Source organism: Petaurus breviceps, unplaced genomic scaffold (genome assembly GCF_028583685.1).
Source record: "Petaurus breviceps papuanus isolate PSGF00001 unplaced genomic scaffold, PetGlider_PUasm1.0 207, whole genome shotgun sequence".
Classification (NCBI taxonomy): Eukaryota; Metazoa; Chordata; class Mammalia; order Diprotodontia; family Petauridae; genus Petaurus; species Petaurus breviceps.
In genome coordinates this window covers 24,382,445-24,398,131 of record NW_027185850.1, presented here as the reverse complement: position 1 = coordinate 24,398,131, position 15,687 = coordinate 24,382,445, and the positions used below count along the sequence as shown (strand labels likewise).

At 41.0% G+C, this 15,687-nt stretch overlaps 1 protein-coding gene across 3 annotated transcripts in view; it reads right to left on the bottom strand.

Annotated features, from left to right (window-relative positions):
- The window catches only part of LOC138164987 (nardilysin), a 74,405-nt gene that overhangs the window by 57,251 nt on the left and 1,467 nt on the right, over window positions 1–15,687 (bottom strand). For 2 of the 3 annotated variants that reach the window (XM_069093008.1, XM_069093009.1), the window contains exon 2: window positions 1,266–1,572. In XM_069093008.1, the coding sequence (XP_068949109.1) occupies window positions 1,266–1,572 (307 nt within the window). Of the gene's footprint in view, window positions 1–1,265; window positions 1,573–12,731; window positions 12,780–15,687 lie in introns of those variants that run through there. The other variant, XM_069093010.1, reaches the window with a different exon arrangement.

Sequence of the window (15,687 nt, the reverse complement as noted above, 5' to 3'; positions counted from 1 at the left end):
TTAAATTTGACAGGACAGAACAAAAAGACAAATACAAAGTCGACAGTAAGAGTATCTACCTGCCCTCTCTGAGTTCAAGTCACCAGGTCCATATGAACATGTTCCAACTTTCATGCTTTCTAATTCTAACCAAATAACAACCTGTTTCTCTCCTCTTCCTCCAATTTTTCTTCTCTGATCATTCCACTCTATTTATAGCACTATTAATCTCATTTCTTACAAACCCCCTTTAGAAAAAAAAAATCCGTATTTTTTTTTGATGATTGATGTTGCAATCATAAAGTGTTAAGAGACAAAGTGTTATCTAACCCAATTTCCGAAAAGAATTTCCTTCTAATTACAGGAACCTATCTGATGCATAACTTAAACAAAGCAACAGTCACCTACTAGCTAACAAGCTCCCTGATGTCAGGCACAAATTTTTACATACCTCTGTTATCTGCTATAGGCTTCATGCAGCATACTAGAGTTCTACTAAAGAAGTTTGCTGAATAAATATTACAAAATCATCTAATTCCTTTTTCTTTAAAACTCAGATTTTTTAAACCATTTTCCCCAAAACTGAGGAAGACAATATAGCTGCCCAGCCAAAAAAGAATCACGGCCCTCTCCTATAAAAAGGGAGAATTGTTCCGTAAGAACAGAAGGCTGCTCTACAAGACAAACAGTAGCTCAGAAGAAAAAAACATTTGTTCTGGAAGATGAAGCCAAATGTAAAAGAGACGAGTTAAGCTATAGCAGCTGTCAGTTAGTAACAAAGTGATATCCACACAATATTGAAAGACTAAGAGCTTTCTTATCAACTAAAAAAGCCAAAAGAAACTAAAAGAGAAGAGTGTTCAGTTAATTTGCTTTCAATTATCATATTTTCAATTATTAATTTCAAAATTAAAAATCACAGTACATTCATTTAATCACGGGAACCTCACAACAATCTTGTGAAACAGGTGCCCAGGTAGTAGTATTCTCATTTTGTGAGTAAGGAAACTCAAGTTTAGAAAAGCAAAGGCTAGCTAGAGGCAGGACCACAATGACTATCTTCTGACTCTTTAGCTCTGTGATTTTCCCCTCATGACTAACTGACGCCCCATAAATTGAATCCTGAACAGAATTCTGAAGTAACCAGCTGTGTCCTGGAAATTCAATAATAGGAGCAACATAACCCCTTGTGTGAGTTAATAAGCAAAGCCATCACCTTTCCGTTCGCTCGCGCACACATGCACGCACAGTCACCCGTAAGGAGAGCTTTCCCCCCCCAGCCGCACCTGCTTCTCTGTCGCTTTCTTCCTCCCTTCTGCCCTCTCGTCTAACTCTTCCAATTCGTTATCCTCAGTGTCAAGATCATCATCATCATGCTCATCTTCATCATCAAAGTCATCTTCATCATCAAGCCCTTCCTCATCATCATCTTCTATTTCAGCTCCTGAATCTTCATCATCATCATCATCATCATCATCATCATCATCGTCCTCTTCCTCTTCCTCCTCATCCGTGGCCTCCCCAGATTTGCTTTCCGCATTACTTAGGTCTGAAATCAAAAGGGCCTGCAAGCCATTCCGTAATCTGATGTACCTGCAAAAGCCACAAGACATTTTGAAACAAAGGTTTATTAAATTCAAAGCAACTAAACATTCAGCTGAACAAAATGAATTTCAAAGCAAAGACATTTTACTAGAATGGCATTTTCCAGTTCCTAATTTCTTTTGCTGTATTTTTGCTACTGCACAAGGTCTGAATATAAAAATTCTAGATCTAGGGTTGGAAGAGACTTTGGAAACCATCAAGTCCAACCCCCTCATGTTACAGATGAGGAAAGTGAGACACACTGCAGTGAGGTGACTTGCCCAGGGTCACACAACTAGTAAATGCCTCAGGCAAGATTTGAATTCAGGTCTTTTTGGCTCCGACTCCAATCTTCTATCCACCATGACACCTAACTTACCTATCCTTCATAGGCAATCCCTAAGTGGCATATAAAAGTTCCTTAACATAAGATATACAGGTAATGGTGTATAGAAATCCATCTTGCCCTACAAGAAAGTAAGGGGGAAGGGAATAAGAGCAGGGATGGGGGGGGGATATATGAGAGGACAGACTGGGGGGAAGGAATAATCAGTATGTTTTGGGGTGAGGGTAGGGGAGTGATGGGGAGAAAATTTGGAACTCAAAATCTTGTGGAAATGAATGTTGAAAACTAAGAATAAATTCTGAAAAGAATATACACAGGAACATGTACTCGAGTAGATAAAAACTTTGTAATACTTAAAAAAAAAGTTCCTTAACACACAAGATGACTGCACAGTGACCTATCTATCTGTAAAGCAAAATACTCTAAGGCAAAATTCTTTATGTTTACCCTATTTCTGAATCAATTCCCATTTCCATACAGTCCAACACCTAGTATTCCCACCCCCCTCCATGTTGTTTTAATGGCCTACATAAATGGCAGTATTGAGGCCCATAGCCTAAATTCTAAGAGGACAGTATCAGTCTAAGCTGGGTGACTGTCACAAGCTGCTGTCCCTCCTTCCAACAGCATTGATGTTCCCAGTATATAAAAAGATTGCATTTACTTATTTAATATTACCATCTTAAGGAAGCTTGTAGGCTATATATTAGCTCAGGACAGCTAGGTGGCCCCTCGGTGCATAGAGCACTGGGTCTGGAGGCAGGAAGACTCATCTTCATGAATTCAAATCTGGCCTCAGACACTTACTAACTGCTGTGTGACTTAACCCTGTTTGCCTCAGTTCCTCATCTGTAAAATGTGCCAGAAAAGGAAAAGGAAACAGCACACTACTCCAGCATCTTTGCCAACAAAACCCCAAATGATGGGGAGGCTAGGTGGCGCAGTGAGTAGAGCTCATGTGGATAGAACACCTGGAGTCAGGAGGACCTGAGTTCAAATCCGGATTCAGACACTTAACACTTACTAGCTGTGTGACCTTGGGCAAGTCACCTAACCCCAATTGCCCTGCCCTCCCCCCTCCAAAAACCAAAAAAAAGAAAAGAAAAAGAAAACCGCAAATGGAATCATGAAGAATCGGAAAGTACTGAACAACTATAACAATACATATTGGCTTCCCATTGCTACAGTCTATAACAGTAAAATATGCCAATAATATTTTTATTGTAGCTGCTGCCCACATTAATCCACATTACTCCCAATCAACTGAATTTGATTTTCCAGGCTGCACTATCATATAGGGCACAGAAAAGGAGAATAATGGAAGAAAAAAGTAGAGAGGTTAGACTCAGATTTACAGGTCAGAATGCCAAGCTAAAAAGTTTGGATCTAATTTGAAAAACATTACAGAATGGTGAATGGATTCAAAACATGTCCTATGATGAAAAGTCAAAAGAAATGCAGATATTTAGTCTGGAAAAGAGGCCTATTATAAGAAGTCTTCGGATAAATGAAAAATTTTCATTTGGAAGAGGGATTAGATGAATTCTATTTAACTTCAAAGAGAAAAAGCAATCAATGAATATTTTATTAAGAGCTGGTGCTAAATCTCACTGGGGATACAAAAAGATGCAAAAGAGACAGTCTCTGCCCTCAAGCAGCTTACAATCTAATAGGGGAGGCAAGATGCAAACAAATATATATAAAGCAAGCTATAAACAGGATAAAGAGTAATTAAAAGAGGGAAAGTTGAAGTTTCAGAAAGTCCAGGACATAGGCTTGAAATATATCCACAGTCTTAGGGAGGAGCAGAACCAATAAAAAGCAGTGTCTTGAAAACCAAAGCATGGAAAGCAGCCAACAAAGTCAACTGCTACAGATACCAGAGAAGGATAAAGATTGGGAAAATCTCATTAGTTTGACAATTAGGAGATCATTAGGAGATCTGAAGAGAATAGTTTCAGTTGAGTGATATGAGACTGGAATGAGACTTCAGGGAGTTCAAAAGACAGAGCACTGGAGGCAATGGATTTAAAGAGCTTTTTCTAGAAGTCTGACTAAGAAAGAGAAGAGGTATATAGGATGACAACTAGCAGGGATGGTAGGATCTAAGGAGGTTTGCTTTTGTTTCTCAAAGAATGAGGAAGACCTGGGCATGTTAGGATAAGAGGGAAGTAGGGAAGGTGCCAGACAATAAAGAGACAGATATAGAAGATCAGGAAGGATGGGATAAATAGTGGGGGCAATCTACTGAAAAAGACAAGAAGGAATGGGATCTAAAGATACATGTAACAGAGTTGGCCTTGTTGGGAAGGGCCGATAGAACAGAGAAAGGCTCTTATAATTAAACCCATGTACAAATGAAATACTCTCCTAGCTCAATGAGTATCTTGTTCATAGAACTGTTAAAGCAGATGCTGACAACCAGCTACAAAGTTAAAGTATCAGCTCTAAGGTGTCTTCTAACCTCTAACATTCTATGGGACTCTGTATCAGGTAGTCATCTGAAGATTTCTGAAAATGGCAGTGATACACAGGATGGTTTAGACAGAGACTGAAGGAAGAGAGAGCAATTAGGAGACAGTTTAGACGTGAAGTGATAAATGAGGCACCTGGGTCTCAAAAACAGATGAGTCAGGAAAATGTAGGTTCAAATCCAGCCTCAGATACTTCCTAGCTGTGTGACTCTGGGCAAGTCACTAAACTGTCTAAGTTCCTCATCTATAAAATGAGCTAGAGAAGCGAAATGACAAACCACTCCAGAATCTTTGCCAAGAAAACCCCAAATAAGGTTACCAAGAGTTGGACATGACTAAATGACAAAGATGTTAGCTTATTGTTATTATTATGATTGGAATGAAGTCAACTTGGCCTCAAAGCAGAGTTGAAAAAAATGACCCTCCCTCCCTTCAATGCACAGATGGGGGAACTATGGGTATGGAATGTTATCTATGCTATCAAATGACTTTTATCTTTTTGGCTTTGATGGACATTTTTTTGCTTTTGCTTTATTACATGGGAAGGCATGGGGGTAGGTTTTTCTTGAAATGTCTCCTATAAAAACAAGAGGCATCAATAAACCTTAAAAATAAATAAATAAAAGGCCAGAATCAAGACTTATTGGACAGGAAGAATCAGTAGTGCCTGGTGATTGTTTGGGGGCAGGGAGTGGGGGGTGGGGGTGGTGGAGAACAGGCAGGTAAAAGCAGCAGCAATGGCAGGATAAAGAGTCAGGGACAATTCTAGAAACAATCAGAATATGAAACTGACAGTGTTGGAGGACAACTTCAGTTTTAGACATGTTACATTCAAGATACTTGCAGGAGATTCAGGCAAAAATGTCCACAGGTCACTGCAAATGTATCATTAAAGAACTTGGAGAAAATAAGAGATGCAGAAAAATATTTGAGAGTTATCTACACAGAAAGATGGATAGTTGGAGTCATAAGATCAATTATCCAATATAAAGAGAGAAGTAAAGAAGCAGAACTTCAGAGAACATTTACTTTTGAAAAACGGAAAGAGAAAAAACCCTAGAAAGAAACAGAAAAGTGATTAGAGAAGGAAAAAGAGAGTACATAAGAGAAAAATTTCAAGAAAGGATGGTCAGTGTCAAAGATCAGGCATAAAAAAACCCAACAAGGATAAAAGGCCATGGAATTTGGGACTGAGGGGTTACTAGATGTTGCTAGTAAGTCATTCCTACCAAGGTTACAAACTCTGTGTCATAGAATGTCTACTGAAATCCTACCCCAATGCATCATCATCTCACATGTATGCCACTCTAGATTCTTAAAAGCTATACCAACAGAGCATAAGCTGTAAGAGACCCTACCCAGCTTCAAGGACAAGACTCACAAGTGACTACATCTTTCATGTGAGTAACAGGCTGATTAATTTTTTCAGTCACACTCACTCATAAAACTATCCAAGGCACTGTTAACAGCAAGCATAACCAGGATGGCTGCTAGCACTGGTTCTTTGATCTACTTTACTAAAGAAAAGCACTTTAAAGGGGTTGCTTTAATTAAAGATATATATGTATGTATGTATAAAATTCACTTAGCTCAGGGGAAAAAGTCAGCACCTTGAACTTCAGAAAATACAAGCAGAAATTACAAGCAGACAAAAAATACAGGCAGAGAAAATAACACAATTCAACATACAGGGATTCTAGCTATCTGACCATTACATACATAGTTACCAGAGAGAGAAGCAACAACATCCGGGTTTTCAAAGCCAGTGGGGCTCAGCAGTAACTCAGAGTCTCATCCAGCCAAATCACACAGCTCTTCCCACAAGCAAGACCCCAAAGTAAAACTTCATCCTATATCCCTTCTTCAGGGTTGGAGAATACCACAACCTTCATGACCCACTGCCTAACAACAAAGTAACGAAAAACAAGCCTCCTCCCAATCAAGCCCCTCCTGTTGGGTTCCACTTGAGGTCCATTAAGAGGCAGGGAAGATCTTCAAATTCCCTAGACCTATTAAGGGGCAGGGAAAGAATTAGCCTATGGTTGAAGGGAGTACCCAGAATGGTTAAATCAAGGATCTTTTGGAGCACTAACTTATTACATGTCATATTCTACAGAATATTCATGCCAGTATAAAGGAAAAAATTCACTAAAATCTGGATTTATTTTACTTTATGTGTTTATATTTCAGCACTAAAAGTAATCACTGTGATGTAACCAAACTTCCCAATGAGTTTTCTAAAATAAATATGAGAAGAGTATGACTGATAATTAATAACAAGAAATCTGTTTCAAGACTAAACTTGGCACCAAAAAAAACAAGGGGGGGATGGTAACTAACTTTACAGTGTAGGCAGGAAACCATCAAACAAGACACCCACAGAAATGTTCTATTAGCTCTTAACAAAAAATGCAAGCAGATAGAAACCTTCGAATTCTAATCCATTTCTCATTATTGTGTGAAGATGGACGATTAAGAATGTTACTAATAACTGGAGAAATGGCTGACATTATTTAGCACTTTATGGTTTGCAAAGCACTTTTTAAGATCTCATTTATCCCGAAAACCACACTAGGAAGTAGATGCCCTCATTTTAAAATAGGAAAATTGAAGCTAAGAAAGGTTAAGTAACTTAACACAACTACTAAGTGCCTGAAGCAGAACTCAAACTCAAGTATTCTGGGCCCCAAGTTCAATACTCTATCCACTATGTTACCTGTCTCTACTAAACATCCACTTTGCCCAAAACTTCTGGCACCGATTTCAGCCTCTACTGCTGCCCAACAGTGCAAATGAGTTTGAGTTGCAGCACTGAATCATGCCTTCTGTCTTCTTTGAGGTTGTATCAGTTGTTTCAGTCATGTCTCATGCTTCATGACCCCATTTGGGGTTTTCTTGGCAAAAATACTGGAGTGGTTTGTCACTTCCTTTCTCTAGTTCAATTTACAGATGAGGAAACTGAGGCGAAGAGGATTAAGTGACTTGCCCAGGGTCACCCAGCTAGGAAGTGTCTAAGGTTGAATTTGAAAGCAGGTTCTCCTCATTCCTGGCCCAGGACTCTATCCACTGAGTCCTGCTCACCCAGTCCTTTTTTGTGATCCACAGACTGAGCTCCCTACAGGTTTCTTCAACAACAAAAACAACAAAATGTGGCCTCTTCCTCTCCTAATGCCCTCTTTTATTTCTTGTAAGGAATTGCCTGAGAGTCTTGCTGCAGCTTTCTGAATCTATTGTCCTCCCAATCCCTGAGGCTCAGCCTAGAGGTCATCCTGGATTCCTCACTATCTCACACCCCATGCCCCCTTATCCAAACTGTTGTTGCTATCTCTCCAAAATGGCCCCTTCTCTCCTTTGATGCTGCCACCCACCTGCTACAGGCCCCTATCACCTCACACCTGGCTCACTGCAATAGTCTGCTTGTGGGTCTGCCTACCTCCATTCAGCCACTAAAGTGATTTCCCAAAGCAGAGGTCCAATCAGGTCACCTCCCTACTCAATTAATTCCAGTGGCTCCTTATCATCTCCAGGATCAAATATGCAAAGGCATTCCAAGTCCTCCGCAGCTTAGGCCCCTCCTCCCTTCCCAGGCTTCTCACACCTTCCTCCTGCAGGTGCCCTTGGATGCAGAACCACTGGCCTCCTGGCTTTCTCTAGCTGTCCTCCGTGCCTGGGATGCTCTTCCTCCAAGTCCCAACTAAAATCCCATTTCCAGGAAGCCTTTCCCAATCCCTCTGGATTCTAGTGCTTTCCCTCTCAATCATTTTATCCTGTCTGCAGCTGGTCGTTACATGTTCATTTGCTTGTTGAGAGCTCTTTTTAGGTAGGGACTGTCTTTTGCCTCTTTTTGCATCCCAGTACTTAGCACTGTGTCTGATGCCTAGTAAGTCCTTAATGTTTATTGACTGACTCAGTGATCAAAGTATAACTTACTAGCTTAAGTCAGCAACTATCTCTCAGAGTCTCAGTCCCCTCATCTGAAAATAGGAATAATGCTATTATAACTATTACCTACCTCACAGGGCTGATATGAGGAAAATTGTTTATGTTATTATATAAATGGGAATTACTATTAATATCATAAACTGCTCAATAGTCTTTAATAGCAATGCTTAATAAGAAGGGCTATTCTGATATCTTGTGACAGCATGGACAGGATCTTGGGTTTTCTAAGACTTCCAGCAGAGAACAAGCTCTGGCCACTCCTACCTAGATGGAATGGCTAAAAGTAAAGGTCTGATGACAGACAGGGTTTCTGTTCTCCCAAGTCCAATCTAGATAAGTTCAAAAACATCTGCTGGGATCAGTTTGTTTGCAATTTTTTAAAAAAGCCACATCACTGGTCAATCATCAACAAACACTTACCTAATATGGGTAAGGCATGAAGAACACAAACATAAAAATGAACCAATTCCTACTCTCAAGGGGCTTATGCTCTCTATCAGGAAGACAACATATAATATACAAAATTTATTCAAAATACATTCAAAGTCATTTTGGAAGAAAGGCTTTTAGCAGCTGGGAAAGGTCAGGAAACGCTTCACGTGGAAGAGACATGCCTGAGCTGAGTCTTGAATTAAGAGATTCTCAGAGTGGAGGTGAAGAGAGAGTGCTCTGCCCTAGACAAGAGTCAATCAAGCTAACTCAAGCATAGGGGACAGGCAGCAGTAGCAAGTCAAAGAAAGTGGTCACAAGTGTCATGTGTGAGGAACAGTAAAATAATCAAAATCATTCTTTAAATTTAATTTTCAATTTAGAATCAAAATTAACCATTAGGATATGATTCTTTCAAGCAACTAGATTTCTGATCTATTTATCTGGTATGCACTTAGTAGAGTGTTATTTAGTAGAAGCGTCTAGGGTTCTTTCCTTGACTCTGATAGACTTGTGATTAATTTCATTATAGTTTAATACCTGCCTTAATTGAATGTTTTAAGGTTAAGAAAACTTTAGGCATGTCAGTTAGCATTCCCAAATGAAAAAGTATGGGATAAGAACTGATAACTAGAGTCCAAGAAAATACTGTGTATCTAATCAGACAAATACAAAACAGTTGGCTGTATGATGGCTGTTCCACTCACAACAAGGTAGGACTCATCAGAGAACAGAAAAGAAAGTGTAGTATGGTAATGAAACATCAAAGACATTAAGTCTCGAGTGTTCTCATGTTAATACAAAGAAGAAAAATCCCTAAGCTTGCTAAAGACCCTTGAGCTGTTCAGGATCTCCCACAGCATCTGTTAAAGCAAGCTTCTTAGAGATATGGCACCTTCTCTATGACTGCACATTCCTACTGACTATCTATACAAAGAAAAGCAGAGGCCCCAAAGTAGGCTAGTAACCAGACAACTTCAAGACTGAAACATCTAAATAACAACAACGATAACCTGGATGAACTATTATTTTCATCATGCCACCTCTCAATCAAGACAAACAATGGCTACTCATTGCTTACAAAATCAAATCCAAGGCTCTCATCCCAGCACTCCTGAGATACTGTAATCTGAGCCCACTGTTTCCAACTACCTCCCAACAGACAAGCACTAATCTTCTCCAAATACACCATGCCCTACACATTTATTCAATCTCTTTCTAATGCCTAAAATGCCCTGTCCCCTCCTTTCCACCTCTCCAAATCCTCCTTACTCTTCAAATGACAAATAAAGACCTAATTTCCCCAAGAAGCCTTCCTGGACTCCTCCCATAGTCCTTGGGTTTCTCTTTCCCAAGTGATCTCACTGAGTGTTGTGTTAATACATTCTGGCTCTTGATTAAGCTCTTTGTGAGAAGTTATTCCATCTAATATTTCTGCAGTATTCAGCAAGTGTTTAATGAACACCTACTACAAGGCTGGCATTCTACTTATTCTGGGGAGGGTACAAAGTAAGCTGGAGACAGCCATAGCCCTCGATGAGGTTACTATCTAAATGGGAAGATCAAATATAAGCAGGTAAAATATTTAAATACAAAAAGATAGTATCTAATTAAATGACCAAATGTTAGTCAGGCAACATATAACTGCACTGAATTAAGCACCAAACCCTGATGAACTCTAGCCTTTAGCAGTAATTACAGCTGGCATTTAGTGAGCGTTTGCTAGCTAGCCAAGAGTTTATTGACTTGATTTCACTTAAGCCTCACAACTACCCCATGATTTAGTTACTATAGGTTTTATTATCCACCTTTTTACAAATGAGGAAACTGAAGCTAGGGAGGTAATGTGACCCACTGTGCACCATAACAAAGTCAAAGGTAGAGTTCAAACCAAGATCCTTCTTACCCCAAGTCGGGCACTCCACCAACTAACTATACTAGGTCTTCCCAACCTTTCTCAGTCCCTGGGATCAGTGCCTTCAGTTAATCTTCCCAGATTGCCTCCTTCAATATGAAAGGAAACATCCTAGAGTTTAAAGAGACTAATCTCAATAGGATGATATAGCAAATTTACCAAACATTTCCTATATCCCTTTGACAAGCTTCTGGTAACTCCTGGCACTAAACATAGCCCCAGGCTGGGAACTCCTACACTGGTCATGTGGCCAGGAGTCAAACTGAGGCTCTCTGCCTCCAAATCCAGCCCTCTTTCTACCATAACACAATGCTCCCATCCCCTGTCTCCCCACCCCGCCCCCATCCTATTTCTCTCCAAAGGGCCTACCTAGCACAGTGCTGAGCAAGTGGTTGACACTATTTTCCAAAGGAAGGCTTCCTCTCTCATATGCTACAACTTTGTTGCCTAACAAAGCAGAATCTTAAGGAATCAGTTCTGTGATCTAGTAACAAGTTATCCTAAAAGTTTACAGCTCTACAAAAACCACAGACAAGCCAACAGAGGGGCCTGGGGTATGGACCTGATTCACTGGCTCTGCTGTCATGGACTCAAATTCCATCCTCATCAAGATTTTCTGGCTGATAGATGGCATCCAACTCCTCTACAGGACTTTTAAAAAAGTGACAAGTATCACCTGGGTAGGCTGGGCTGGATACCATATCGGGGAGGTTTCGAAGCTGTAACCAGAAGACCTCTGGGGTCCCTTCCAACTCAAAGGCAAGTAGGAGGAGAGAGGCAAGGCAATTCTTTTACATCTCTCTAACTGACTCTATCCCCCTCACAACCTGGGCTTTTCCAAAGCACTTTTCATCCCTCCAAAAACCTTCCATTGCTCCTCCACCCCCTATGCTGTCAGCTGAGAATTTTGTCTCATATCTCACTGAAAAAAAATTGAGGATAATTACTAAGAGATTTCTATTTTCTCATCGTCATTTCACATCATCCTGCCACTGTCTCCTCGTTCAGTCTTGTTCTCACATAAAGAAATAATCCTTGTCTTTGCCAAGGCCAACCCTTCTGCAGGCACCAGTGATCCCATTTCATTCCACTTTCTCCAGCTGACTACCCCCACTAACATTCCCACCATCTCATTTATATTCAACTTCTCATGTCTATTTGCTACTTCTCTATTGCCTATAAACATGCCCATGTATCCCTCATCCTCAAAAAAAATCCTCCCTTGATCCATCCATCCTTGCTATTTCCGCATAGCTTGTGTGCTTCTAATGTGTAAACTCACCTGGAGAAGGGCCGTTTACAATTGATGTCTCCACTTTCTTTCCTCTCACTCCATTCTTAACTCTATATGGTCTAGCTTCTGACTTCATCATTCCACAGAAATGGCTCTCTCCAAAGTTACTAAATCTTTTAACTGCCAAATCTAAAGACCTTTTTTTCCAGTCCTCATCCTTCTTGACCTCTCTGCAGCCTTTGACACTGTTCATTACCCTCTTTTCCTTGATATTCTCTTTTCTCTAGGTTTTTGAGACACTACTCTCTTGTAATTTTCTTCCTATCTGATCTTTCCTTCGCTGGATCTTGATCCAGATCACACTCACTAACTCTGAGTATATAACATCTGAATGTGCCACAGGGCTCAGTCCTGGCACCTCTTCTCTTCTCCCTCTATGTTCTCACTTGGTGAAATCTGCTCCCATGGAGTCAATTACCAATGATTCTCATGTTTTCTCATGCAGTCTTTTTAAACTCCCTACTGACCTGAAGACTCCCATTCCCAACTGCCTACTGAACATCTCAAACTGGACGTCCTGCAGACATCTTTGGACATATGTCCAAAACTGAACTCATCTTTTCTCCCTAAGCCTTCAACTCTTCCTTATTACTGTCAAGGGTACGACCATGCTTCCAGTCACCCAGGCTCAACACAAAGGTTTCATTCTGGACTCCTCAATCTGTCTTACCCCACCCCCCCCATCCAATCTATAGCCAAGGTGTGTTCATTTTGCCTTTGTAACATATCTCAAGTTTGTCCCCTTCTCTTCTCTGACACTGCCATTACCTGGTGCATGCTCTTATCATTCACACAGTAACCACAAAACAGTCTGCTGATTGACCATCCTCCACTCAGCTGTGAAATCAATCTTCCTCAAGATCAAGTGTCACCATGTAACCCCTCCCCCCACCCCATTCAATAAATTCCAGGGCGCCCTCTCACCTTTAGCATCAACTAGAAAATCCTGTGCTGGGTGTTCAAAACCCTTTATAATCTGCTGTACCCCACCCAGGCCTTCCTCCAAGTCTCCTCTCCTATAGTCTGCCTCCCAGGGACACTGGCCTCTGCGGATTCTTCAACAAGACAGTCCATCTTCTGATGCCAGGCAATTTCCCTGACAGTCCCCCATGTCTGCAATTCTCTCCTCCATGGTCCCCACCTCCCGGGCTTCCTTCAAGTCCCAACTCTCTTGAAGGCCCTTCCTAGTACTGCCTTCCTTTTGCTGATTTATCAAGTTTATCCTATGTGGATCATGTTTGTTCATAGTTGTTTTCATGTCTCCTCCATCAGACATGCTCCTTGAGGGCAGGGACTGTTTTTTGCCTTCCTCTATATCCATGGTGTGGAGCACAGTGTCATGAACAAAAAAGTGCTTAATAACTTTATTCACTTCTCACAACCTACCCTGATTCCTGCTAAGTTCCCTCCTCCCCTTCTTTTTCCTCTTTGCTTGCTGCATTCTTACCCATCCTTTTAAGGCCCATTAAAATGTCATCTTATTCTCCTTCCTCCCAAAAAACAATCTTAGCATCTCTGACCTCACAAAACATTTCAATATGGAGTATAATAGCTTCTCTGTCTGCTGTCTTAGTCCCCTATACTAAAGTATGAGCCCCTGAACCCAGAGACCATTGTGTAGATACAATACCTGTAGTGCTGTCCACACAACAGCAATAAGCAAATAATAAATGTTAGTCATATTTGTAAAATAAACCAATGCTTCAAATTTGTCTTTCAAAACCTATACTCCACAATTCTTAACTGTCATTTAGGATCAAAGGGATCCTAGAGATCATCTTGTTCAACTTAATTATTTTGCAAATGAGAAAACCATTTATGAGGCAACTATTTATGAACCACCAGCAGTTTGCCCTTTATGAGAAGACCACTTGGCAGGGATGTAGTATATAAGCACGGGTCTGAGGGTCAGGGAGACCTGGGTTCAGATCCTGCCTTTTATGCTGCCCAGTCATGTAAATCTAAGTGAGTCACTCTTCTGTTTCCCCATCTGTGAAATGGAGACAGTAGTTCTACACCTTCACAAGACAGTAAAGATCAAAGATGATAAAATGAACATAAAGGACTCACAAACTCTAAATGAGTAGTAGTTACTTGTTATGATTCATACCTCCTTCTTGGGAAGAGATGAAAAGAGGAGGGAAGGAGGGAGGGTCAGAATGAAAACACCTTTTAACAGAAGCTCAACCCACAGTATCCATCCCACCTCCTGGTCAGGAATAAGAGGCTTCTTTTAGTCCCCTGTCATTCTATTAGTAATCATCATCACACTAGCAATTCCCATTTACATAGTGCTTTGTAGTTCAAGGCATAGATCTATCTAATATCCCCATTCTACAGATCAGTTAACAGAGGTTCAAAAGTGAACAGCTGGCATCCAATCAACAGCAACAACAACAACAAAGCACCATATACATGCACGATCTCCTTCAATCCTCCCAACCACCCTGGGAAGTAGGTGCTGTCATTCTCTCCATTTTACAGATGAGGAAACAGAGGCAGACACAGAGAAAGTGTCTTGCTCCTCTGGGCACAGCTAGTGTCTGAGGCTGGCTTCTTGACTCTAAAACCAGCACTCTATCCACTGTGCCACCTAGCTGCCTTAATAAATCAATAAACATTTATTAAGCACTTACAAGGTAGCAGCTACCGAACAAGGGGATAAACAAAGGCAAAAATCTGACAGTCCTCAAGCATCTTAGACGATACTGGGGAAGTCTACAACCACCTGTAGATCCTGCCTGTTTGCTGTACAGGGGACTCCTTCTAGGTATGGCCTGTACTATTTCACTGCCGAACTCTCAAATTCTGTGACTTACCCATGTTGACACCAGTAGTATTCACAAACCCAGCTGGATCTTCTGACTCCAAAATCTAATCTTTTTTCTTCCCATTGATAAGGGCAGAGAAGAAGTATAATCTAAGGCAAAGTTTAGCTCCATATCCAAAATGGGGGTATGAAAGCGGTGTCTCCTGTGTCTATGGCTATCACCAAACACTATGACTCAAAGCTTACTTACCCCATTTTTTTTTTTAAAAACACAACATATTCTAGTGGAACATTGAACTCCAGGAGACTATGGTTCTAACCTTTCCACTAACTTTCCTAAGTCTTTGGGGTAAATCCTTTCTTTCTGGGGCTGTTTCCAGTACCATTAAAGGAGTTAGACAAGATGCTTTCCAATGTCGATTTGGGGCTGTCTCCCACCTCCACAGACCTCCTTCAGGCAGAGATTAGAGTAAGGCAAAGAGTCAGTCAGAAGACCCAGGATCAAATCCTCTCCCTATAACTTAACTAACTGGGTGACTTCTGGCTAATGTCTTCCCCACTAGAAGCAACGAGAGGGACCAGCAATGGGTTCCGGGGCTAGGCCTGGAGTCAGGAAGATCCCAGTTCAAATCCAGCCTCAGACACTTATTAGCTGTCACCCTGAGCAAGTCACTTAAACTCAGTCTTCATCACTTTCCTCAAAAATGGGGATAATTGCACCTACCTCCCAAGATTATTGGGAGGATCAAATGTTTTTAAATCACTTAGTACACTGCCTGGTGAATGGCAGGTACTTAATAAATGATTGCTTCCTTTCCCTCTCTGCAAAAGATTGTTGGCCCAAAGGACCTTCCACCTCTGAAGGACAACCTGCTTTTTAGAAAGAGAAGTAACACCCCCCCATCCCCAAGTATCTGCACGTGCGCGCGCACGCACACACACACACACACACAC